The 27,976-nt window shown below is 37.4% G+C and overlaps 1 protein-coding gene across 2 annotated transcripts; it reads right to left on the bottom strand.

Annotated features, from left to right (window-relative positions):
- LOC129800657 (intermembrane lipid transfer protein Vps13) lies at positions 1-27,649 on the bottom strand. 2 transcript variants are annotated; one of them, XM_055845206.1, is made up of 8 exons: positions 27,454-27,649; positions 20,305-22,388; positions 12,614-16,951; positions 7,535-8,098; positions 7,345-7,395; positions 4,532-6,388; positions 3,829-4,463; positions 1-693 (listed from the first exon to the last, which is right to left on the bottom strand). In XM_055845206.1, exons 1-8 carry the CDS (start codon positions 27,551-27,553, stop codon positions 345-347), a joined length of 9,978 nt encoding a protein of 3,325 aa, XP_055701181.1. In that variant the 5' UTR covers positions 27,554-27,649; the 3' UTR covers positions 1-344. The 2 variants fall into 2 exon arrangements, with proteins under 2 accessions (XP_055701181.1, XP_055701182.1); XM_055845207.1 differs by lacking the exon at positions 7,345-7,395 and having other exon boundaries at positions 27,454-27,635.
- Between the last annotated feature and the right edge of the window lie 327 nt (positions 27,650-27,976).

Raw genomic sequence — 27,976 nt, 5'->3', positions numbered from 1 at the left:
TAAAATATATTGGACTGTTTTATTACATTTAGCTCACAAAAAATCATATTACATTATCTCTTTTATTAATATTTGTAGCTTTTCTTTTGTTTTTGTTACATGACTTTCAGAAAAAGATAATATAAAACATTTTATTATTGCCCAATGGAAGCGTAATAATCATATTTGAGTGCCAATTTTGTGAAAACGTGTAGTAAAAATGCAAAAAGTTGTAGCATTGTAGGGATAGTTACTAGAAGATACAAAAATTTTTTGGGATAAAATTTCCCATATTAAGATTCTGCCAAATCCCCATTTATTCCCATGACTAGTGGAATATTTAGCATTGAAAGCGTGACATAGATTTATTTTCTCTTCTCCTTGATATCCATCATAATGGACACAAGTTGCTCTCGACGAGCTACCCTTGGGATCATTAGAACTTTTCGATGTTGCTCTGAACCACCAAATAAGCCACCAAAACCCTTTTTCTGCTCCTTCACTAGGCGCAATTCCACACCTTGGGGTGTTGCCTGAATTGCAGCAATTTCCTCCCAGCGATGAGTCCATTCAATTTGCCATCCACCGAATAAATCATTGCGTACGCAGTAGAGAACACGTTGGTCAGACACAACAAACACATCTCTGTGCTCAATAATTGTCTCACTGTGCACAAATATATCGGTGTCTGCATACTTTCCCTTGTCGATTTCTCTGAATTATGAAAGACATTAAAAAAATCATTAAGATTTCTAAACGAGGTCTAGAAGAACGTCTTGAAGCTTCCGATGACGGAAGTTTCGTACCACTTGATTTTTTCCATTTTTTTTTACGTTCCTTAACCCTCTTGCATCCTTTTGGTACTCTAGCTAACATACTCAAAAGAAAATATCAATACTCTGGCAAAAACTATGTTTTAAACTATTTAGAATTAATGTATTACATCATATATACAACAATGGGTAATATCAAAAACCCGGTTACTTTTTTGTCTGGAAAGAGTTGAGGGGCGCTGGAAGACGTTATCAATCACGCGTTTCAACGGTCACTGAATTTGAATTATTTACATTAAATTCTTTCAAAAACCATTTATTTATGTAGTGTACCTATCTGAGAAAAGAATTTGTCACCTAGAATTACAATCAGAAAAGAGAATGAAAGAAAATATTATCAAAATCGGCGCAATGTCAAACTTTCAGTGTGTGACTTCGTGCACAAACTGTATAACTCGCAACGGCTACCGTGCAAGACAGTTTGATAATCTTCTCGCTCTTCTCACTGAACACTGACTAAACAAACACAGCGACAGAACAGTAGAGCAATCGATGTAGCACAATCTTTAAGGGTAGTAACAATATTGAGGAAAAGGTCCTACATTACGAATGAGACTGTCCAAGTTCTCAGTCTCTACAATACGACACAGATCACACAGATACTACTGGGTAAGGTGGTGCTCACTTGCGAAGACCAGGAAGACCTACCAAGATTAAAGCAGGAACTTATTCGAAGAACGTTTACGAAAGAATATGCATAATGGACCATAACGGAGACCTGCATACGGTCGGCGAGTTAGCGAGAATCTGGTATACAAGAAAGACAAAGCGGCTGCTTCTGAGCTAAGGGTGCATTGAATGGACGTTACTTGCCGCCTCCGTTGTTTAACCCTTTAAGGACGATTGGTACACCGGTGTTCCATAAAGAAAATAATTTTTCCTGACTACCTAAAGTTATTTTTTTCTTATGGCTGTACATAATTGTAAAGTAGAAAGTTGAAGGAATCTAGGATATTTTTTGCAAGTCTCTAGCTATTTGCTATGTAGTAAATATTTAAGCTCAAAAATGGCGAATTTTTAAATTCTCAAATTTTTCACTAAAGCGAAAAATATTATTATTATTATTACTTTATTTAATCACAAGAATAGGGTCATCCCTTTTACAATCGCCTCCAGGCGGTCTTCACAAAAATCACATTTACAGCGACAATAAAGGTTTTATTTATTTAAAAGTGCTATAGTGTCCTCGGTAATAGTCTTATAAACATCTCTTGAAAGTTTAAACTCATTTTGACTCTTCGTTTTGTTGCTATTCCCAGTTTTGTGTGACAGGTCAGAGAAAAAGCAACAAAAAATATTTGTGCAAAAAAACTCATTTCCAATTTCCATAAAAAATACCGATTTAAAGTCTTCTGACTAAAATAAATTTATTTTTTACTGAAAGATATGTCATTCTACTTTGTATATTTTATTTAAAAAACTTCAAAAAACTAAAAATGTGAATTTTAGAAGCAAAAAGTTTCAAAAAATTTTTATATTTTCTCACCTAGCGCCTAAGCTAATAAAGATACTGAAGAATGGATGTTTTTTTCGACTTTTTTGGATCATAATTATCCTAGAAAACATTGTTTTAGAACTTTTTTTTCGCATATTAAAGAAAACACCGTTAAAGGGTTAAAGTTCACGGTTACTGTTTCTATCAGTAGCTCGTCGTAAGTGGCGTCACTGTTTAATTTTATTCCGAATGGTTGCCGTACTTTTGCAACTACTACACGTAATGTGAAGTATGACTAGTCAGATTTAAAAGGGAACATGGGTGGTACCGTACTGACGGTTACCAATTGAATGGTTCATCCGAAATGGCGGATTCCGAAACGGCGAAATTCGGAACAGACCAACTTCACGCCATACATTTTTTCGTCGTCACTTTTGCTTGACCTGTCATGCCTGTCATCGAAGCATCCATAACGAATTTGTCTCTCTGTGAATTATTCGATTTTCCTTAATTATCTCAGTTTTTTTTGTCAAAATTCGTGAAATAAATTAGTTAATTACCCAGCAAAACTTCGATCTGCAATTCTGCACTTTTGAAATTTTAACGTTTCTTGTCATTCAATCGAATACTTCGTGTGGCTTCGGGATAGTCGTGCGACTTCGTGAGCATCGCGAATTTCTTTCGTGTTTTCTAACCATTTCCTTCCCCTTCGTATTTTTTATGATGGCTGATTTAATAATATTGTATTATAACATTATAATAATATTGTAAAAAAAGAGAGTATTCACGTAAAATTGTTGAATAAAAATTGAATTTTAAATAAATTGAAAAACATATTTTTTTGTAGTTAAAATAATGTTTAGAAACATTAGAAAGGATAGAAGAAATGTAGAAATCATCTAAATACTCTAAAGAAATTCTGCCGATAATTTTAAAATTTTCTATAGAAATCCTGCAGAATTTTCATACAACGATCGGATCCACCTTAGAACAAAATTCTGCAGAAATTCTGCTGATTTTTCGGCAGTTAGTAATTCAAATCTGACGAATTTCTGCAGAATTCTGCAGAATTTGCCGGGTGGGGTACTGACGGTTACCTTTGAATTGCGCCCCCGAATAATGGCGGATTCCGAAGCGGCGAAATTCGGAATTGGATAACTTCACGCCATACATTTTTTCGTCGTCCCTTTTCCTTGAGTGAGCTGTCATCGAAGCGTCCATAAAAAAGTGTCTCTCTGTGAATTAGTCGATTTTTCCTAATTATATCAGTTATTTTACCAAAATTTGTGAAATAAATTAGTAGCTGAATTAGAACAAAGTGCGTTCTTCATCGTACTTTTGCTGGAATTGGCAGGAATCGAGAATCTGGTCAAATCTCGCAAGATTCTAAACTTTTCCTCCATTCTTCAAGATATCTTTCACAACCCTCAAGAGGTCCTTCATTCCATCAGGCATATACATACTCTATCACTTATTCCAATCACAGGTAAATACACCAATAGAAAAAAATCGAGTGGTACGAAACTTCTATCATCCGAAACTTCAAAAGTTTCCCATACACGTAGAACCCCTAGAACTTACTTTAGAAGCTTATTTCCTTCTGCCGTTCTGCGACTGTAGGGCTGAACGACTCCATCGGCTTTTAGGAATCTCGGTGGTCGAAGTCTCGTAACATCTTCCGACATCTCCGCAGCTCTCTTGACAGCCTCAAAACTGCCACTGGCAAAATCAACAACCCCGGCTGTTGGTCTTGTTACCAGACCCACTGCACCCTTACCCAGACCCTTGAAAAATCCCTCTACACCATCAGACCTAGCTCCACTGATGGGTTTGGAAAAGACACCCGTTACTCCATCTACAACACCCATTACCAGACCCTTTCCACTTCTTGCCAGGCCCTCTTGCAAATTGGCCGGTTTCCTGTTGATCTGATTTCTCCTCTTCTTCTGATATTCCTTATCGAAGGTCAGAGCTGCCAAACCTTTACCCACAGCCCCGGTAATCTTTGACACAGCCCCAGCTGCCCCACCGACTGTATGCCCAAAGAGACTCCTCACGCCCAACACCAATCCCTGGGCAAATTCTCCAGGACCCTGAATGAGCCCCTGGAAAGGTTCGTAAAATAGATCTTCCACTCCCTTTTTAATACCAACAACCAACCCAAACGGATTCCCTATGACATCCAATCCCAGCACTAACACGTACAGTTGTTTCACCTGTTTTTGGAGAGATGATACTGAAAATTTTTATATGGTTCCTTGGAGCTACAAAAAAAAACACTTACAGCTTGTCCTGTATAGTGAGCCATGCATTCGGAAATTATTTGTTTCTGCGTAAGGAAAACGTACTCCCGATCAAAGAAGGCTAGTCGGAAGACGACGTCGTTAACGTCCGTTAGAGTGACTCCAACACTCTGAAGGAGCGTTGAGAGGATTCCTGGCATGTTGCGAGTGTCAGAGCCGGACATTGAGAAGGATACATGAACTTTGAGTGGTCCCAAATGGAGTTGATCATAGAAGTTCTTCTGTTCCTGCGATGATTGGACATAGACAAAAGAAGACAGTGGTTCTTTGAGCCTTGCCAGCTCTTGTGCGAATATCTTGACTATTTCCTCTTCAGAATCTTCCGTATTGATCATATCAAAGATTTCATTGATAACACCAAGATCAATGCGAATGTGGAATTCCTGCATTAGAATCTTCCAGTATTTGTACTGTTTAACCGTTGAAAACGGTATAACTCGCTCAACAATGGACGCTTCGACGAAAGGCTTCAGCTCAGTCGTGGCTGCAACGCTCTTTGGCGGCGGCACCGGAGCTAGAATCACTGGGAAAATACAATCTGGAGTCTGATTGTCAATTTGGATACGATTGATTTTGGCGTGCATTTGTGTCTGGAAGGGTGATGTCTTGAGTTGGAACCATAAACCTGGATAAAAGACTCTGCGAATTGCCCTAAGGTTTGATTTCTGAATCTTCATCTCGTTAAAGTCAATCTCGTGCTTTTCCCCTTCAATGAAGTACTTCTTCTTTGGCTGATTCCCAACAATTTGATCACGCAAATACTCTTGGTATTTCTCCTCAACCAGGAGGTTTTCTTTGATTTTCATCTGTTTGAAGCGGGACTTTTTGAATTCCTCCCAAATGACCCCAGAACTTGCAATCCCAATATATATCACATCGCATGATTTTATGTTATTGACCACTGAAAGGCCAATTCCATGGATATTCAGTTCAATCTCTTGGTTAATGTTATCCATTCGATGATCTGATTGAGTTTCATTGGCGATTGCTTCACTCTTTGTGAACAGCAACACTCGCTGAACCCCATCAAGAAAAGATACCCACCAGTACACTTTAGAACTATCATCCCCATAAACAAAGGATCCCACTCCATCTCTCTGCAGATCATTTTCTATCTTCTCCTTCGGGCCATTATTCCAGTAGATCACCCGATCTCCAGCTGGATCTGCCCAGGTATACATCATCTTCTCATTGGGCTTCAAGATCCTCTCATTGACATTCCCACGTTCCCAGAAACTCATTGACGAATCCGTGTGATTTATAATCAGAGCAGGAGCATTTCCAGCGAAATACTCCGTAAACTGAACAAAAGTCCCACCCTCCGTTACGCTCACATCAACAAAAATCCCACCGTATTTGTTGTGCTGCAACTTCAACAACGAACACTGGACTTCCGTATACCGAAACGGTGGCGTAACAATACCATCAACACGAATTCTCAACATGGGATTTGACTCAACTTTCGGCCAAAGTGGTACACATTCCTGCGATGGAACAGTAAACCAGGGATCTCCTGGTCGATTCTCCTCTTGCACTTCAACATCAACTGGCGTCTTATTGACCAGAATAAAATTGGGCAAGAATGTAATTTGTTTTGTCAGGGAATACTTCGTCAGGGCATTGTGCACAGCTATCTGATACGTAGTATCTTTAGCACGACATGCCACAACGCCACTCGATCCAGCAACATCCAATGGAAATTTATCACTCCATTCACCCGTATCAATGCGAATTGATGCGCGATTTTTGCCAAAGAAGGCCTTCTCGCGGAAAGAAAACAGAATGGGTCCATTGTATTCTGGTGGATGGTATAAAACGTTGATTGACTCATCCGTTCCCTGCAATACATTTAACACATTCTAAAAACACCACTCCAAAAAATCTATTCTCGCAACTAATATTTAAAAAAAAAATGAAATTTTTTTTTCCACAAAAAGGATAACATTCATGTCCTTGTTAGTGGAACTAATTTTGAAACACTTTGGTTAGAAAACAACTCATTTCATATTAAATCCAATTAACGAAAATTAAGACATTCAGCTAATTAATTATTCTAATAAAATGGTTAGATGGCCAAAATATGCAAGAATAGAATCCAAATTAGATATCGAAGATACCGAATCGATAAATCTATATCTCTTACTGTGGTATCATACTAGAGAATTTCACATTAAAATTTTAATGTGATTCACTTTAATTGTTGCTGATATGTGTCCTAATGTGCAATTTTTACCTAGAGCTTTATAAATTGATTCATTCCGTGATAAAAAAGGAGAGACGGGTCACAAAAATTGGTTTAAATAGATTAAAATGGCATAAATACGATTGATAATTAATGAGCAAAATAATGAGCAAAAGTTGCTCATTAAATTTTCATCGGGTAACACTTTATTGCAATCATTCGGGTAGTTTCTGCGCCACAATTTTCAAAACAGTTCCTTCGTGGAGAAAAGGAGAAAAGACATATAAAAGAGATCGATCAAGAGGATAAGCAAAAAAAGCTAAACAAAAATGTGTTCGATCTCTATTTTATATTAGTAGGTCTATAACTAAATATAAAATCAAGTAAAATTTTTAAAATTGCCAAAAGATTTTTGATATTCAGGCATTTAAGAAAAGATCGTTTACAAAAATTCCTAACTAGAGTTTCTAAAAACGCAAAATAATTTAAAAATATTTGATTATGCATTTTCAAATAGATTTTGGTAAATTCATGCAGCTAACATATTTTGGCCAGCTTTAGTTACAAACAAACAAAATAAAATGAGTTGAAAATTGGGTAGAAAAACAGTACCTTTGATGAAGGACTACCAGACAATTCATTTCTTTCGGTTTTTCGGGATTTCTGCGTTAAATTACAGAATTTATTTTTACAACATTGTAAAATGGAATAGAACACAAAACATTTTTCATTTAACAAAACACAAAACGTTTTTTTTCGTTGTTTGTCCAAATTAAATTAAGATAATGATTGTACTACTCACCCTGTAGCTCAGCATTAATCCTGTCTTATTGACCATCCAGAATGGACAATAGATTGAGAGTTGTAGGCTCCCTTCGCGATTTTCGTAGTGAACACCCAATTCAAAGGACATCTCAGCTACAGAATCGAATGATCTGAATGTCCATACAGCAAATTCCGGTGGATTTGCCGGGATTTCTGTTGTGCAAGACCAATCCTTGTCCAAATACTGAATTATTCGGATGACAATGTTACTGTAGGATTCCCCATGTGCGGCAGCCAGTTGAATTGTTGGCAAGTGAATCATTTCTCCCGGTTGAACGACTTTCTCTCCATAGTCTAGGAATTCTTCGCCCTCTTTCTGGGACACTGATAGATTTTGACTCTCGTCCTTGGGCTCTGGTCGTGGCGGAAGAACTACCTGACCATCCCTTGCAACACTACAACCGGCCACTGATATGATAATCGGAATTGGAAGTGTATTGCGAAGAAGAACAGGTGGTCGCAAGTGGATAATGTAGCATACACTTAGCATTGTTATCTTTGATGTGACCTCGTAGTAAACATCTTTCCTTGTTCGAACAGCCTTGAGAATTTTGGAAATACATCAGAATTGATTTAAAATATTGTGTAGAGGGAAATGCGGTACTTTCGGACGACTCAAGCTTTGAACAACTCTTTAAGGACTAGCCGTTAAACACTTCTAAATTCAAATTCATCCTGAAGTTTGTAGACCTGACCCAACCGACATGACATTTAAATTGATGATTTGACGGAGTTTGACGGAGTTGACGAGGACTGACGAACCGACGGACGGCGAGAGAACGAGAGTGGACGTGGACGCGTTAAGAAAGAGTCAACTGCCTTATCAACAATTGACTCTTCCGACCAGAGCTACTAAAGCCAAGCGGCTTTCTTACAGCACTGAGGATGTGGTCAAACACATTAGGTAACCGCGTGGCCATGAATAAAATTTGTCCACAGCCCAATGTGAATTGCCGTAGATGTTGCACAATGCTATAGAGATTAAAGGTAAAATCCTCAGAATTTGTATTCATACAAAGAGGCGACGAATCGACCGACATGATAGGATTCGCGACTATGTTATCTTGAAAATCAGCCGGGTGAATTCAATGGCGATCTTAATTAAAGAGGCATCAATCGATCTGCCAACCGAAGCCGAGACGGAATTGTACAAATACGGAACAGGACTCGCTAACGGACGCCGGGATAAGATCGATAAATACTGATTCAAAGATTCGTAGTGGCTTCTGGAGAAACACTGCCCATTAATGTGGGTACCGCCGGCAATTATGCAAGCTTTCCAGCAGCTGAAGATTGCCTCCAAATGCGTAACTCATGTGCTTTCACTGATGGCCCTTCGTAACTTCACAGTGACATACTACGAATTCATGGACTACGATAGGCGATCAAGACCTCGGAACAATTATACGGGCTTCAGACCTAAGGTTTAGCCATCTGGCTTAACTCCTCTAACTCCTTATAAGGCACGATTTTTTAGGAAATGGTTCTTTAGAATTGGATATTAAAGAAAAATGATCCAATAGATTTTGAAAAATCAATAAAATTGCTTGTTATTTACATTTTTGAGACCTTCGGGAACTGGGCTAAACCTCCAGTCTGAAGCCGGCATTAGTTCTATATATCGCTACCAAGGTCACTTATAAGTTTGTTTTGTCTGTCACTGAGGAGGACAAAGATAAAGGAGATAGCCATCTTATCTGTAGGACATCTTTTTGGTAAGATGTAAGATAATTTTCGTTCCAGTCGCTAAGTGGTGTTCGTGCACTTTCGCAAATCACAACCTGAATTTTCACACATTACAGTCAAACAAATTCTGTGTACGTTGCCGCTCTGAATATGGATAGGGAAGTGAGCGTGTATGACAGCCTGCTGATGCGGTTTTGCGTTAGTGTGTTTTAAAATGCTCAGTTATTTGCATACGGGATGCTCCCACATTTTCTTAGTTTTTCGCTAATTTCTTACAGCTGAATGTTGAATCGAAGTATAAAGATAATTCGAAGATGATCCACCGTTTTCTAATGTTTGAACGAGAAATAGAATAAATTTAAACAATGGATTAACGTTTAAGCCAAAAATTAGACCCCCGATTTCGGAGGTATAACTTTTGGTTTAAAGATGGAATAAACCTGTCCACATCTATCCGCAAATTCTTCCCGAAAATACTGTTAAATGATACAAAATTGATATAATCTGCACTTTAGTGGATTTATTGAAAAAAAAAATAAGGCTTTCACTCTATTTACAGCTTCTTAAAAAGCCAATTTTGCCTGAAATAAAAAGAAACATCCACCATATGCGACTTCAATGAGTCGCCACTGAAGTAAGAGTCGCGGGAGTCGCGCTTTTTTGCACCCAAAAACACATGCACATTCTTTCACATCCACAATATTGATTCCTATTTTATTTTAGAGAATTTTTAGCAAGTCTGGTGGTTAAAGATTAGCAAATAACGAGAAAAATCCGTGGAATCTTGCTAAATCGAACGAAAACATTGACGAATTGACATTTTCTTGCATGCCAGAAAAGCCAAGATATGGGGTTACCGTATGACAAAAACAGCTTACGCCAAAGCACTATTCCACGTTTCTGCATACGAAAAAATATTTAAACCTAGCTTAATTTTAACTCTAGATTAACGCTAATCTGAGGTTCAACTGAAGTTATTCTTCGTTTCAACATTCAGCTGTTAAGTTTTTGTGAAAAAATAACATTCAAATTAGTTAAAACAAATGATTTTTTAACATATAGTGATGAAAAACTAGTGAAAACAGTCCAAGAAATGGTCAAAATCTCTAAAAGAACGAAACATAACCTAAATTTTGAAGTGTCAAATGGACTCCGATATTTTACTTCGTAAATGGGGCCTAAGTTATTAGATGGGGCTTCGAAATCGGTAAAACTTGGTTCTGTGATTCATGTGCAAGTAGTCTTCAGTGATTTTTACTCGAAATTAAATCAATTTTTAATAGTTTTAACGCAATCAAAATACACCAATAACTTCCTGATAGTTAACTCTCGGACGGACTTTATGCAAGAATGGGGCCTAATTTGTTTAGTGGATCGTCAATAAATGTTAGAAAAGTGATTCTTTCGATAATCTAAAATAGGTTTTTAGTAATTTTAACTAGAAATTAAGTGATTTTTGTGTAATTTTTAATGACACAAAATACGTGAATAACTTCCGGATAGTTCATTCCCTGACGTTTTTTTTTCTATAAGATTGAGGCTTAGTTGCACAGTTAATCGTGATTAAATGTTGGAAAAGTAAATCTCTGGATAACCTAAGATGGATTTTAGTGATAAAAATATATGACGATTCTGGAGAGAGGAAATCTTGTTCATGCATCGGATGACGTAAAGTTTATGGTCTTTCACATGATCTGTATTGTTGAAGAACTAGGGTAAAGTGGTACAAGTTGGACAGTGGTACAAGTTGGACAATGGTATAATTTGGACAGGGCTTTTCGTCTTGATAAATTTACTACTTCATTTTTATTTGTATATTTTTAATGCTTTAGTTTTATAATTTGGTTTCTTGTGCTTAGAAACAAATTTTGTACTGTATTTATCAAGAAAAAAGCCATGTCCAACTTCTACCGGCGAATTGTCCAACTTATATCACTAATTCCAAATTATACATTTTACCCTAGTGGAAAGCGACCGCAAATTTGAATTTTTCAAAAACAATGCCTTAAGTGCATTGATAGAAGTTACATTAGAAAGTGTTCGGTGAATTTTGTATGGGAGAGTACGATCAAGAATGACCCCAAAATACTTAAGTGTAGAATTGTATTATTAACACTCCCATTACGCAGATGTAAACAAGATATTTCTCTTTTAGAAGGATAGGTTTTTAGTTGACCTTTTTCGGAGAACTTGAAAAGTTCTACTAGGTAGCTTTCAAGCTGGATGTCAACATCTTTGAATGTTGTAGCCTGTATGCCTAAAGTCAAATCATCTGCGTATAGAAATGATTTAGACGGAGGTGGCCGTGGCTGATCATTCAAGTATAAACAACGTCAGCACACTTGCTTGTGGAAGACCGTATTCGTCAGAAAAAAACCTAAACTTCTGTAATAGAATTTCAACTCTACGTAAGAGACCGTAACCTGACGGATAATTGTAAGTTTTGGGAGGATTCTATGATTTACTGTGTCATAGGCTGCCGGGAAGTCAACGAAGGCAATGCCTAGGGATCCTAATCTCTTGAAAACCATCGAACTTGCCTGTTGTAAAAGAGATTCGGCATGAAGAGATCTGTTGACACAAATATACATTCACTGCAACTGATCCATCTAAGTCAGCATTTCACGCAAGAGGGGACGTCAGTATTGTAGCTGCACGGAATGCAAATAAAAAAAAGCGGATACAACAGAGGTAGACGCAACCAACGATATGGAAACACACTGTGTGTGACTAGACACAAAGATGCCCAGATATAGAGCTGTAGGACCGCCTAGGAAGTTAAAAGTGGAAGAATGAAGAGTGCATAATGAGCCTAAATAAATAGTCTGAAGGCAGCGAATCCGAAAGGATTAAGCCTACACGAAAATTTCCCGAAGATTCATTCCTTTCGTTCAGTAATAACATTCCCGATTTGAGAGCTCTGTCCGGTTGAGGTTTTTTCTGTACCAATTCGAATGTAAATCAGAGAGAATTTACATAAAAGTCAAGAATACCGAAATTCGGAATGACAGAACAATCAGCCCTAAAGCAGCGAATACGTGAACTTGCACTTTAGGCTTTCGGTTGATTTTCGAATAGGTTTGGCTTGGCTTGGTCTCTTCGAAAGGTTATTTCTAAACGGAGGGATTAAGGAATAAGTGGCGTGAAACAGAGGCCCACTGCACGAGCCGTGACACTCCACTTAACAGCCTAAGCCGTACTGAATGTCTCTCTCTCTGCCGATCGATAGATCGACAGAGGGGTCTACTGAATGAGTTTGAATTGTGCGCCAAGATCTGACCGTTGCCCACTGTTTAGGCATGGCTTAACAAAGTTGTCCGAAGCTTGCGTCATCCAAAGGTGCCACACTTTCCTGTTTTGTAAAACTTACATTTATGTAGAAGGGTTCATAGTTTACATCTGGATCGCATTGCAATGTTCTTCGGTATTCGAAGTCACTTGGTGAATCCTTCCAGTTAATGCCTTGTATTGATGGTTTGTAGTTGGGTAGGGAAAAGTGGAGATCTTTGTTGACAGCATAAATAGCATGAAGAGGTACATTGAACACTTTATTCGGTGGTACTTCGCCGACCAAATGAAAGGCCCCATTGACTCGCCTGAATAAACTCATTGCAGCTGAGAAATGGTTGTAAATCTGAACAACTCCATGAATTGTCACTATTGTGCTACCATACTCAACTTTGATATTCGAAATAATTCCCCATGGTTCACTATTTGTGTCCCTGTACAGTGGGAAATATCTCTTGTCAGCCTTGTAAACTGGCAGTACAAGTTCTTTATCTATATCTCCAATCTTAACATGAAGATACTTTTCCTTCTGGATTATTGAGTCCACTGAATCCTCTCTATTTGAATCAGTTACTTCATTTTTTAGTTGTAAATAGACACAAGCCCCTGGTGATAATTTACATGTGGTTACGTTCTCAGGAGTCACAGGGGAGTCATCTTTGGTGTTCGTTTGGAAAACTATTCCTCGGGTAGCATTGTCGTCCTCAGTCTTATCAATTGATTGAGGTAGATGCGATGTGTGAAGATTAAAGCCACCACGCTGAAGATTGAATGTTATATCGAATCCTGTGTCATTTTGAATGATGTATGGAGCTGTTTGCTGGATCGAAGTGAGTTGGGAATTTATTGCTTCACTAAATCCTTTTCCGAGATTCTGCAGTACTTCTAGGCACGTTTTGGTCACTGTCAACTCTAATGTCTCCGTAGCAGTGACAGAGATTTTCGTTAGGGGTTGCTTCTCCTCTAGGGTTTCATCTAGAAGTTCTTGCTTGTCCTGATTCATCTTTGCGTTGAATTGCAATTCCCAGGATCCAGATTCAATCAGACCGTTTGGTAGTTCTCGTTCATTCGGCTCGATCAGGGGTTCCCACAGAGCCAAGCTGCTGTTGTAGTAAGACATGCCCAATTGAAGTGTTCCCTCGGCTGCTAAATCCGAACTCCAGTTGCAGACCTTCACAAACATATTACTGTCAATCCTTAGCATTGGGATCGTGTAATATCCAAATCCAGATTCAACTTTAATTATAAACGAAGGCACTTCTATTGTGCATACTTCGAGTTTGTGATTTACAATTGGACTGTAGTCTTCAGTTGGGCTTTCAATAGCTTCCGTTGCCTCTTCAATTTGTGTAAACCAGAATTCGGAATCTGTGAATTGCTGTACATCCCAAAGATCAACGTATTCTTTTACTTCAGCTTCATCTGTGTTTGAATTTTCTTGTTCATTCATTGTAGCTAGAATTCGATTGAGAAGCTGTATAGTTCCTGGAGAAATGCATATTTCGACATTTGATACTGTCAGTGCCAAATGAAGGCCTTCAGTTTCTGGGGTTGATCCCGACAGACTGATATTCACAGGTTTTACAACATAGTAGCGCGTTATAGCTCGGCGTGAAGGATTAAATTCGCACATGTGAATGTTGAAATTCGTGATATCTCCACGAATCATTTGCTTCTCTCCGTATTGCCGGAACTTCAAACCAGCTTCACAGTTCAAGATCAATGCGTGACAATTGATATCATCCATTTTCTCCACTAGAATTACATCCGGTTGCTCAATTGCTACAATCAGAGTTATTTTACTGCTCTGATTCTGCTGAAGCGTTGGAGTAACCTGAGTGTCTTTTGGTGTTTTGGGAGCTGCTGCTAGTTCCATCTTTTTCGGATCAAGACCACTTGTTTTCTCACTTGAATTTGGTGAACTCAAAAAGTTCATTAGTTTCATAATGTAGTCCATTGAGATGATAAGATCAAAACCACGAATTCGTAATTCTGCAAAGATCGAGGTCTCCTTGATGCTACATGTAATGTCAATCATTGATTTTGCACTACATTCATCACTTCCTACTTTTCTTCCCATGAATCTTGTAATCATATTTTCTCTCTGTGGACGAATATCATCCCATTGGATGTCACAGAGGACTATTGAAGCATTGAGTGATCCATCAGCGAGTTTGTTACCTTTGATCGAGAGTACATAGACGCCAAAAGATGCTAATCCTTTATCAGGTTCCGCTGAGAGATTCATAATCAGACTGTCCATTTGGAAGGAGAATTTGAGGAAAGTTGTTATTAAATTTCCTTTAGACTCATCTAAAGTTTGATCACTCGTTTCACTGGGTTGTGGTGTCTTCACCATTTCTTGATGCACCTTAACTTCACTAACCAAGAGTTGTTCACGATTGCCTGATTCAACCTTCGGCGGTGGTACTTTTCTCTCAGATCCACCTTCTTGCATATTCTTCCCCAAAATATCCATTATCAATTTATAATCACTAGCATCCATATTAATGACAATTGAATTCATCTTTCCAGATACTTCAATGTCCGGCTTGTCTTTGTACCAGGTCGCGGAGAGGTTTCTGATGATATTGAGAGAAAATGTTGTCGGATTGAGTATGACACTGTCAGAGTCGGCATTGAAGGAAATATCTGCATTATCGTCTTGATATAAATTCACTTTTGACACCTTCAAATCTTTCAAATCCAACTTCATGTCATCGATGACAGCTTTGACATTTTCAGCATTCACCGCTGACAGTTCATAGCAATTGTTAGTGACAATCAAGTACCCAAGATCGAGGCATAGAGCATTGAATGACTGAGAGTCTTCGGGGAGAATTATAATTGGTGCCTTAATTCTCACATTGAGATTCATTCGTGTAGCTTTGGCATAAGCATCCACAACGTTCTGTTTTGCCGCATCAGCTGCAGCTGCTCCAGCTTCGGCAATTTTTTCTTGAGCCGCTTGAAAGTTATCCAGGAAATTCAGCACAGACTGAATGTACCAATTCAAGAAGACCACCTTAATCCCGCCCATTGACACTTCAATCTTAATGTCATCGGAATTGTAAACCGACGTCTCATCGATATTGTACAAAACAACTCGACAATTAATGGCGTCATCACCCATCACTGACATGATTGTTTTGTGAATGGAAGCAGAATTCTTGTCCGAAATCAAAATATTCTTGAGATTTAGACACAATTCTGTGTACGACGACTTGATAATTGTACTGGCACTTAGATTCTCAATTTGCAAGGTAGTAATCGGTCTTAGTTCATTCTCAATCTTCACGGTAACACTTTTGAGATTAGCCAATACCTTCACTTTTATACTGTCCACAACTTTGACACGTTTTTTCTGACTTCGTTCGGCGGATGGCTTTCCTCCTTCTTCCTCAAAAATCGTCGGAAGTCCACTTTCAATCCTTATCGGACTCCCAGCAGACACGATCTTATCAGCTTTGAGTCCTTCCTGAGTCGTTTTCTGATCCGTTATGGCCAATAACTTCCTCTTCAACTCATCACCCAGCCGGAGAAATTCAATTATGGCTTCTTGATGCAACAACAGAATGAATATTGAGAATTTTATCTCAATCAATTGTTCAACAGAGGAGTGCTTCGTTACAAATTCTGGAGATTCTTTGTTCACATTGAGATAGTCAATGGTGAGCAGATAATCAGACCCATTGATAAAACCTGGCGTTGAAATCACATCAATTTCCCTCTCTGCATTATTCCTGTACATATACTGCACAAGAGCAATTCCACCAAGGCGAAGATTAACCTTAAGATCATAAGTTCTCTGCAACAAAGACGCTCCAATATGCATAACTTTGAACGATATGATCTTCCTCTTTCCTGCATTTCCCGTTCCTTTGTCAGAGGGAGTTGATATGGCTGAGGTGAATTCTTCAGCTGGAGTTTCATAATTACTTGGCGTTGATAGTTCACTCTCCGACTTATTATTCTCAAACAGAACAACGGATATTTCATTGATAATAAAATTCACAGTTAAATTTGTGAATTGCTGAATTTCCTCAGTTATCTCGCCAGACTGCTCAAGCTTCTTCTTCCCCCTGACCTTCTCTGAATCGAGAAATTTAGCTGCCAATGATGCTGTGGACTGATAGAGACTTCCACCCTTCTCTGGGAGTTTCGGAGTAGTTTCTTCTTCCTGTGGAAGAGGTATACTCAGAAGTAGGTCAACCATGTCGAGGAAACGTTGCTGTGACATGCTGACACCAAAATATGGCAATTCTCCCGATATTTTGATCTTCGGCAAGCGAGGATCATCATCAATAACACAAGCGTGTGCAGAAAGGGTTAAAGTCGTTGGTTCCACAAAGTGCATATCTGTCCTCTCACCACTTAGCAAAACATCTCGCCAGTTGTCTCTGGGTTCCACGAAAAGAACCTGAAAAAATTAACTCGTTTCATAAAATCCCTCTCCTAAACAACAATTTTTTAAGAAAATTATTTGTAGTCAGTATTTTAGTAAAAATGAACAGTAAAACATCAAATCTTACCAGTAATGGCCTCAATTCTGAGACCAAGATCAAGATCAAAATTTCAAGCTGTCAAATATTTCCAAAATCAAGATTTCGTATTCTGACGCGAAGCATTTATGGAACTTAAAATGTCTTAGCTAAGAACCAAGATTTAAAGATTTTCCACACTTAACGAAACATCATTTCTGACAAATATCTTCATTTTTTTGCGAAATTTATTGAAATTTCGCCATATAAATTAGAAAAAATAATTATAGGTTCTATTAAATAATATATAACAAGATATTGTCGGGAATAAGAGTGCACACAAAATGCTTATGAAAGATGTCATTCTTTTGCAGGTATTCTCAGGGTGTTGTATTTCAAAACGTACATCTAAAACGTTTTGAACCATTACGATTAAATTATAAGATCAAACATAGTATTTTTTTATAGTCATTCTCTTTTTGTATCATCTCTTGTAGAAACATTTTTCATCAAAAACGATTTCCGCATGAAACTCTTCAAATTGTTAGTATTTGAAAAATTCCAAGCACCTCCGAGAGGTTCGTGGAATTATTTCAAGAAAACAAGAAATTTGACGTCTTGAAATCTTGAATAATGGTTCCAGAATTGCAAATCCTGATATCCACACGGTTTGTGTTTTGGACTTCAAGATTCCAAGACGTTTGACAGATTTGACATCTTGATCTTGATTTTTTGATTTCAGAATACAAAAATCTTGAAGTTTTCTTGGTCTTGATCTTGATCTTGGTCTCAGAATTGAGGCCAATATCTCCAGCATATCTTTTAGATCTGGCGAATTTCATAAAGACAAAATTCACACTCAAAATTGAACTCATCTGAACTTATTCTGATGTACAAAAGAAGAAGAACAGTGCTCAAGATTCCCAAGATTCGGATAGACATATGCAAAACGTACATTAGAACGAAAAGAATTTGAATTTCGATTTGAAATTGAAGCTTTCGGAGGTTTCGTTTGTTTGGAAGAGTGTTTTTTGCCAAATTTTTGATACTAGCTTCTGCCGAACGGTCAAACTCCTCGTTGGTATTCAAATTCAAAGCCTTTCTTTACGCAGACGACTTGGTCGTGGCTGTAAAAGCATCCAGTATCGAAGATGTAAAGGCTTAAAACGGCCTTTATGAACTTTCAGACGTGTGTTGCTTCCATTTACGTAACAGGTGGGCAAAGAGACGCTTGAATGTACTTGTACAGTGTAAAGGAAGAATTTTGAATCACAATTTGACACCTAAATATCTTGGCGTCATCTTTTTTCATTGGATATGTTTTACATTACCCAATAATTGTACGAAAATACGGAAAATACTATTGCATCCAGGGGCCCATCAAGCGTAATAAAAAGTGAAGCTATTTTTACCTTTTCCTTGCAAAAATTTTGCAGATATTACACCGCGCTTTAAACAAATTTGCTCGTAGTTCTTGTATTATTTCGGCGAGCATTATGAAACATGTATTTTTAGATAACTTTTAATGCACGATTTCGAAATATATCAGACTCGTAAGTCAATTCTCTTCAGGAAATAACTTGCCAACAGTCTTCAGTGCCTCTATGCAAAAACGTATGGAAAAATCAAATGTCGAGACGCCCCTGATTGCATCATTCCTAACAACAGTTTTTCAAGGTCAAAGGTTAAAAAGGCTCTCTAGAGAGCGTATTTCTCAACCGAATGGTATCATGTTGCTCGTTAGGAAGGTCTTGAAATTCCTGATAATCCTGAACCGATTCAACTGATCAGCTCTTCAGTATTCGCGAAATACTGGAAAAATGCTGGGAGCACAACATCTCAGTACATCAGCTTTTCGTGGATTTCTGACAGGCCTGACACGATCGATAGAGGGGCTCTAATTCAATGTACCAAGTGAAGGCAATAAGAGAGAAGTCGGACAATATTATACATTTTTTAATTGAACTGTGCGTATCTTCGACACAATGTAAACCGTTTTATGCTTCAGATGTGCAGATTTTATGCGCAATATGAGCAGTGCGTGTTTTATGCACAATCTGAACCATCTTGTGCTTCAGCTGTGCGGGTTTTCAAAACAATTTTGACTTAAAATTTTAAAATATATTTTTTTTTTAATTTCAACTCTAAATCTTGAAAGAATATCCCAGAAAGTCTGGGGGAATTCAAAGTTTTTTTTATTTCAACACGAAATTTTGAATGATTAAAAGATAATGCATTTCAAAAATTAGAGGGGCGCCCCATTGTCTCTGAGTCTCTTTTGTTACAATAGTTTTTGGTTTAACATGTCAAGAATAAAGGGCCAGGGCGTGAGCTACGGGTCAACCCATGATAGTTCATTTGATTAAAAAAAAATAGACAAACCGGCGCCCCTAATGACTTGCGCCTTGGGCGGGCCGCACCTCCCGCATCCCTCTAGGTACGCTACTGCTGTGTTCGATCGAGAGTTACACCAAGGTACTTAAGCATGAAATTGTGTTTCAGAAGGTTCCCCTCCCATCTTACATTCAAGCGAGTTGTGGTCCACTTGTGACGCAGATGGAAACAACTTACCTCTGTTTTAGAGAGATTTGACATTACTTGATTCTCCTTGTAGAATTTGGAATATTCCACAAGGCAAGTCTCAAGCTGAGACTCCATGTCTTGAAACGTGTTTTCCTTGACAGCTAGATCCAAATCATCTGCGTACAAGAAAGCCTTGGAAGGAGACGGCAGTTGTTGATCATTTGTGTAGATATTAAATAAGATTGGAGCCAAGACACTACCTTGCGGTAGGCCATTTTTTTGCAGTCTCCATCTGCTTTTCTGACCACGGTGCTCAACAAAGAATCTGCGGTTCTCAAAAAGAACCCCAGAAAGTAAGTAGTAATAATAATAATAATAATGTTGGCATAACATTCCATGAAGGAACAATGCCCGTGGAATCAAGTGCAGTGAAGCTCACTGGATGCAATCCGAACACCTTTAACGCCAGAAAAATTCCTGGTGACCTAAAGGGGATTCGAACCCGGGACACTTGCATCATAGAGCGAGTACTCTACCACTTGATCCATTGAGTTCCCAGAAAGTACTGAACCAATTTCAATCGGTTATGAACAGGTTCATAACTGATTTAAGTAATTCACGAACCGGTCTAAATCGGTTGAGAAAGTACTTCGCGTTCGAGCACTCCTTCTCTTTACTTACCGAGTTTACTTTTAATTTTTTTAAATGACCATTTTTACCAAAATACTGCCCATTCTGCTGCAACGTTTTTTTTTCGAAAAAAACTCACCTGTAAGTTTTCAATTTTGAGATTAAAAACATCATAGCTCTGTTCCATCATCTCCTGCATAATATCTTCCATTTTGATGCCACTCTGAAACATTGATCGGACATCTTTGGTCTCCAAGGCTCGCGGAGCTGAGAGTAGAGACAATGTTCCCAAACTGACAACGAGTGCTGAGTGTTTGTCATTTAGGTAGACACCCTTGTAGGGTATAATGAGATAAACTGGCATCAGTACAATATCAATATCGAGCCTTGTGTGCGTTTCAATCATATATTCCAATCCCGTGGCAGATCGTTCTTTGACATTGCTCAGTCTGTCTGAGGCAGCATCCTGAATTTGAGAAATATTCACATCTTTTGGCGGCTTGAAAACATCTAGTAATTGCAGAATTGTTTCGCCATCGTACGTTATTTTGAGTGGTTTTGTGCGCAATTTTATTCTCTGATCACATTTGTGATCAAGTGGATTTGTTTCAAAGTCCAGGGTCAGTTGATTACCTTCCTCTTCGCATTTTGACTTGATAATGTTGGGAGTTGCATTGCCTTGCTGCACTCCGAATATTGAGAAGGTTTTTAGGTTCATTTTCATCTTGATGGCAGCCGCTGCGGGCCTCTGATCAATATCACAGTGAACTTCTCGAAGCTGCAGCAGGAGAATTCTGTCGTTTTGAGTGTCATTTTTCACACATTGATCATTCATTATGGCCACTTCGAGAACATTGAGTTGGAAATGGAAGCGCATGGCAACATAGTCCTCTGGGAGTTCTGTTGGAATGGAATTTTCACTGTAACCAATTGCATTGTACAATTTATTTTTCTCCTCATTGGTCATTGCTTCATTGAACTGCGTTAGAATTGCTGAACTCTGTTCTTTCTCTTCTTGCTTTGCTCCCCCACCGAACCACGATCCGAACCAAGAGGACTTTGCTGGTGGTTCCTGGATCTTAATAATTTTCGCCACTTCAATATCAACAACTTCCTGAATCCTAATCAGATTGAATAGATCAATTTTCTCCTCCAACTTCTCACAACGTTCAATGGTTTGGGTATCTGGTTTCTTGGCGAGTTTTCGAGTTTTGTAAATCTCAGAATATTCCCGACACCTTACACAGTGATCCCGGATATTGTCCCAAAGCCATTCACTCTTCCGCCTTCGGATCTGCTTCTCGACGATGCAATTGTAGGCAAAATGCCACCAAACTTTTGCATTCCCCTTGATTGGCGTATCAAATGGACGAAACTTCCGATACGGAGCCCCTTTCAAACTCCGATCGAGTGATTCTGCCAACTCAATGGCATTTTGATACTGACTCTTCGAAATGCCCACGGTAAATTGTTCCAAACTGAGAAAAACTTCAACTTTGGGAATTGTAAATTTAGGTGAATCCTCTTCAGGTGACATATTAAGTTTCATCTTTGCATTTGATCTTATTGGACCGAAGATGTATTTGAATTCTTCCGGTTGAATGGTTTTTGTTGCAATTGTCCTCTGAAATTTATCTCTCAACCCAACATCATCGCATCCATCGAAAGATTCTGTGCCACAATTGAAGTAGACAGCAAGTCCCTCCAATTCTGCCATCTTAAACACCTTTGATACAACTTCCTTCAAATAACTCTTACTCCAATTCTCATCCGTCGTATTAACAGAGAAATTTTTCAAGGTAACACCAAAAGCAAATTGCCTACCCTCTGCACTGTGATCCTCATAGCGAATATGAATGTTTGAAATGCGAATTTGTAAATTATTCACAATTTGCATCACGAGTTTCTCCGTAAAACTCTTGTCGGCTTTCATCTTTTCAGCCGCCTCACGATTTGCCTTGGCATCCTGGATCCTCTTGAGTTCGGCCTTCTTGGCCTCCAACAATGTCTTTTCCTCTTTGTCAGCATTGTAAGCCACAGACTTTGTTGGCTTTGCAAATATGTACAAATCCTCAATGGTAGCTTCAACTGGGGCTGTATAAAGATTCTTCCATGGGATCTTAAGGATCAGCTTACCTAAGTAACCATAAGGCACCTGAATAGGCAAATCCAGTTCTTCCAGTGCATTCTCCTTCAATTTCAAATTATTGAGAACCACATCCCCTAGAGAAAATTCAATAAAAATTGGTTAATCTTCAAAAAAAAATCAGTGAATAGTCTAAATCAGCTTATACATTGAGAAAAATCCGAAAAAGTTAAAATAACACTCCGGAAATGTTAATTTTACCCTACAGCAGGCCTGAGCTAAAAGAAAAGCCGAAGAGAATTTGGTGGTGCCTGTTGGCATTCTTCAAAATGCCGCGAAAATTCACGTAGAGAAAATGAGAGGTTTTTTAATGTGAAAATTGTTTAATTCCTTAGAGTTAAGTCATTTTCACAAGAAAATCCTTTTAATAATTTATTTCAATACAGTTATTTGAGTTAATTGTAAATTATTGTCGATATTACAACAAAAACATTGGGATGAAATTTTGAGCTGGAAGACTCATATTCTTTTGAGCTGTCCCAAAATTCAGGATAGGTTTGAGAAAACCCCTTTTGTACAACACTATTTTGGTTAATAAGGAATGCAAAAGTACATATTACAAGAAGGGACACGACCTGCTAATAAGCATAAATTAGAGAAGAAAATATTTTGTCGCAGTTCAGAGATGTTTTGCAACCTTAGCGCCGCCAGACGTTTGTCAAGTGAGTCATTTGTGTCTCTATCTCTCTCTCACAATTGAATTGCGCGCAATTTAAGAACTTTCCATTTGAAGTGATATTTGCATTTAATTTCTTCATATTTCCGCAAGATTCAAGTAAAAGGGTGTTTTGTGAACAGCTATCCGTCTTCCGACAAAGATATGAAGAAGACAATTTCTTTCTATATGAGTTTTTATGTCTGTTATGTCTTTTTGGCGCAAAAATATTTATCATGGCACCGTGAATGAGTGGGATTAGTGTTACCAGTATGGCTATCTGTAATTTCATTTAAAATTATCAACACAAAATTTCCGATATTACACAACTTTTAACGAGCACAGGTCTGCCCTACAGTATTGATCCAAAATCGGTGTAAATATTACCCTTTGTAGGTGTATTGGGGGTTAAAGGTACCCTTTTTCATGTTAATTTTACCCTTAAAAAGGTGTAAAATTAACATTAAAAAATGTTGATATATTTTTACACTTAAAAAGTGTTAAAGTTACAAGGAAAAAAAGTTAATCGCACCCTTTTTTTTCTCAATGTAGGATAAGTGTGCGAAATTCCGGCCAGCTTGTAATTCCGGCCACCTTCTTTGTTCCTCGAATTTCCATAATTGTTTAGTTTATACATGCTCTAGAGATTATACAATGCAAAAGAATAACAACAAATATAGCTTCGACAGACGAGATGACGTGAAAAACGCATTGGAAAAATTCCCGAAGGGAAGGAACTATGAGAATAAAGGTGACCGAAATAGGACACCAAAGTTATGCCTACATTTTTATTCATTTTAAAATTAATTAAGAATGATTTTAGAGTATAATATAGACGACAAACTTGCTACAAGGTTCAAAGCAACACTTCCTGAGAAGAAGGAATAAAAAATCAATTTGTATTAAAAATATTACAAGTCAAACTTGAGACTTTGGCGCTTTACCCTAGTAGGTGAGATTTTTATAATGTTATGAAGTAATTTTTCCAATGAAAAATGAAAAGGGGGAAATTTTTCTCCTTAACATTTTTTAGCACATGATTATTCTCAAGTGTTTCGGCATTATCAAATCGACTTCTCTTTATCTTGCTTCCTGTCGCGACGGTTTTCTGAGTGGCAATTCACGAAAGTAGGGGAAAGTACTCTAGGTTGGACCACAAATATGAAGTTCAAACTTGATGAATTTTTTTCTGGGAAAATCGAAAATGAATCCCAATTTTTATTACACCAAAAAAATCTCTAGTTAATTGAGATCCCATACTTATCTCATTTACCATTCAAAATCCCTTAGTTTCTTTTTATGAGGTAAATAAAAATACTACGTCGATTTGGTCCAAGGCATGGTACAATTTTTGCCTTAGAATGCGACGGTACATGACTTTGAATCTAGAATTTTCTCGGAAAATATTTCTATCGAAACACTAAACAATCCACTATTGATTAGCCTGAGGTCTATTACACTCACTGATACTATCACTGCGATGAAAAACGCTAACAAAAAGAATCTTTTCCAATTTTTTCTGAAATACTGCTTTTCCAATAGGAATAAATTGTTGGAAAAACCATATTATCGATATGACAACCCTAAAATACGACTGTAAAAAGAGAAGGGTGATACTAAATTTTGAAGTTAATAAACTGAGCTTATTTTCTTTCCGGAAAGAAATAAAAACAAAATATTGGAAATTGTTTCTTAAATTATATCAATCAAATGTCTTGCCTTTTTGTGATCCTGCAAGATCTCCATGGTGAGCAATAAAATAACTCTAGCCACGTACCGATTTGAATACTTTTAAATATCTGCATCAGATCATTATTTCCAGAATTAGAGAGACATTAGGGGTCCGCGGTGACTAGATGTATAAATTCTACTAGAAGGAATTTCACAATTCTGCTGTCACTTGAGGAGGAAAGTGCAATTGTAAATCTTGACTTGTTTTAGTGTTTCACCTTTACAGGTGGAAAGTGTAAGTGTAATCTTGGTTCAAAAGTGTGTATCCGGCAGTGAAAGATCACCAGGAAGAAAGAAAAAAATAGTGTTTTGGTAAGTATGCAAAAAATTTTCTTGGTTAAGGTTTTATGCTAACAAAATAGGGCCGCTATGCTTCCGGAAATCACTATTAGCTTGTTAAAACAGTGAACAACAACTGGGTAATATAGTATAATTTGGGGTAAAGGTATTTGTGTTGCCAAAAAACGCGATTTTTTTCTCCCAGCTTGTCAAAGAACATTCCAGCAATTTCTTTTGTCCGGAAGGTTGTTTCTTGGCAAAATGCTGTCCGGAAATGTATTACACTCTGTGAAAAGTGTTATTGAATGCTAAAATTTATATTTACGTGCTTTTATTTGTTTAATTATCCTCTCGACATTCCTTAAAACTGCCTTATAAATAAGGTTGAATTAAGTCTGAATTCATCTTAGGATTCTATTTTTTTTTAAATCTTTTTATAATCTTCTCCGTCGCATTGTCTCTACGGCATCAGACATCCATCTTCAGCCACACAAGATGAATTTTAACACTGCTTGCAGGCAAATTAAATATATTTATAAATATAACATTATATAGATTAAATACATTTTTAGTTGGAACTTTTTATGATCATTGGGATTTTTCTTTTCTCTAAAATCAATTTTTTTATTTCATTTCAGGGTCTCAACGATTCAGCAGCCTCAGGATGACTTCGAGGTGTGAATTAAAATAAGGTGAATTAAAATAAGAAAAATATTTATTGAATTTATTATTTATGTAAATAGAAAATAATGAATAAAATTAATCTGTTGCTAAGAATCTTGGATTTCAATTGATTATTTATTTTTTTCACGGCAAGAAGTGTTGTTTGTTGATTTCAGGCTGAAAAAAAGCTTGAAACCTAAAGTATCATTCAGGGAAACTTGGTCTGAATCTGATTATTCAGGCTTAAGAAAGCAAAAATAATAAACCTTAATTCAGCCTTATTTCTAAGGTTTTGAAGTTCCGCTATCCGCCACGAAAGTAAGAGCGCAAAACTGTCTCATTTCCATACACCGCCTCAGGGTTTTTTACAAGGGCCTCAAGAGATTTTCGGCCTTAGGACCTGAAAGCTCAGGCTGAATTCAGCCTTTTTAAAGGATTTTGTGTCACCCGGGTATTTACACCGATTTTGGATCAATACTGCAGGGTAAAATTAACATTTCCGGAATGTTATTTTAACTTTTTCGGATTTCTCTCAGTGAAGAGTACTTTCCCCTACTAGGCTATTTCTGCCATTCCGTACATTGTACAGTTTACAAATATATTACAGAGTAAGTGTTTCGTGAAAAATGTCCATTCAGACGCTTCAATCATTTGCACCGGGCGGGACTCGAACTCACAACTGTGACAGTCGAGCCGGGGATCACACCGCCCAAGAGCCGAAAGCTCTTACCAATTGCACCACGGACCCCCTTATCAGGAAATATTTTTGAAAAAAAAGTTTCTGAAACCCGTAAACTCGAAAGACCGGTTGGCCCAATGGGGTGGCAAAACACATTTCGGCAGTTTGATCGCGATCAGAGGACATGAGATCTTGTTAGGATTATAGTAGGGGAGATCGTTAAAAGAATCTCAGGCATAAACCGCCAGACTGGCTGAATGTCTCAAAACCCAGCTGTATTTTGTGCTCTTTTTATTTACAGTCAAAATGATAAAACATGTTGTATTATGCTAAGATAATAAATGAAACGAAGCGTGAAGCACGAGCAAAAAATAAATTAAAATTTCACATTTAACAGACGAATAAAAGAAATGTGAATATTTCAGTGATGAGCCCACTTTTTTTTGGACGATCTAAATATAATCACGCATTTACCCTCTGACCTTGACTCTATTATAACCGCGATGTTACAATTAGTAGAGTATTTGGCAATATCGTCAATGATTGCGACTATAGCAGCAAATACAATCTTATCGGCGATATATTATAGACCAATAGACTTAACAAAGTACATAGAGACTGTTATTCTATCGCACTATTGAGACTATTGATATCCTGATGAGTGATCTAAGTGCAACATTCTGAGGTTGTTTTTTTTTCTAAAAGCAAGCATATCCAATTGCAAAAATAAACCTCTTACCGTGCAGAAGAAATATAATATTTTTTTTATTGATATGGGTGGATTGGGTATGAGATCATCATTTCTTTCTATGTGTATTTCTCCGGCAATTAAAATAAAAATTGGGGAATGAAGGAAACGACGTGGCCAAATGATTGAGAATCACTTTGAATAACTCTTTGAATTTGAAAGAAAACTGTGAAAATCGTAAGGAATATTTTAAGGACAAACTAAATAATCCAAATAATAAAACACAATTCCCAAAAAGAATATTTATCTTATAAGTTCCTAAAGTCGAAAAGCACTTCCGCGTAGATTTTAGAAAACAAAAGGATAATTGTAGAACCCCCTTCTCACGAAGAACACACCCTCGAGTTTAGGTCGTAAAAGCTGTTTTATAAAAGAAACAATTCTTACCTCCCCAAATTCCGATTTTCAGCTGTTTTGTATCTAAGTTTTCCACATATTCACCAAGGAATCGATTAAGGAGGTCTGTTACAAGACTCTCAAACACCATTTTTTCCAAATTATTTCATCAAACACTGCCCAAAAACACTTTTTCCAAACACGCAAAAAAACTACGTCCGTCGCGGACTTTCTCAAATGTCAAACTGCTATGGGCTATTGCAGCGCCTCCCCAGGCCGACTAAGAATCCAAAAGAGAAAATCAAGGGGTGACTCACTTAAAGATTATTTTGAGTGTGTCGATGTCGAACAATTTTAATTCAATTACTTATTTATTTATTTATTATTTAAATTTAGTAGACATTTAAGACGAGATTTTATCATACCAGATAATTAAACATTTTTATTTACCAATTATTTTTTAGAAATATTATTGGATGATTGCTTAAGTTCGTTCGTCGGTCACCCAAAGGCAAATTTTAACAGTTAATTTTTTTCAGATATTTAATTAATATAATTAAGAGTATAGTCTTAA

The sequence above is a fragment of the Phlebotomus papatasi genome, chromosome 2, assembly GCF_024763615.1.
Source record: "Phlebotomus papatasi isolate M1 chromosome 2, Ppap_2.1, whole genome shotgun sequence".
NCBI lineage: Eukaryota > Metazoa > Arthropoda > Insecta > Diptera > Psychodidae > Phlebotomus > Phlebotomus papatasi.
Note: the sequence above shows the minus strand (reverse complement) of the source record. Positions and strands in the feature narration are given on the sequence as shown.

Bases quoted from the DNA above. Each gene is read 5' to 3' on its own strand.
- LOC129800657 (XM_055845206.1), bottom strand. From the start codon at position 27,553: ATGGTGTTTGAGAGTCTTGTAACAGACCTCCTTAATCGATTCCTTGGT. The intron at 8,099-12,613 runs GTAAGTTTTACA...AAAATTCTCAAG, and splicing joins ATGAACCCTTCTACATAAAT to GCTGTTCGAACAAGGAAAGA. The intron at 4,464-4,531 runs GTAAGTGTTTTT...CTCCAAAAACAG, and splicing joins CTCACTATACAGGACAAGCT to GTGAAACAACTGTACGTGTT.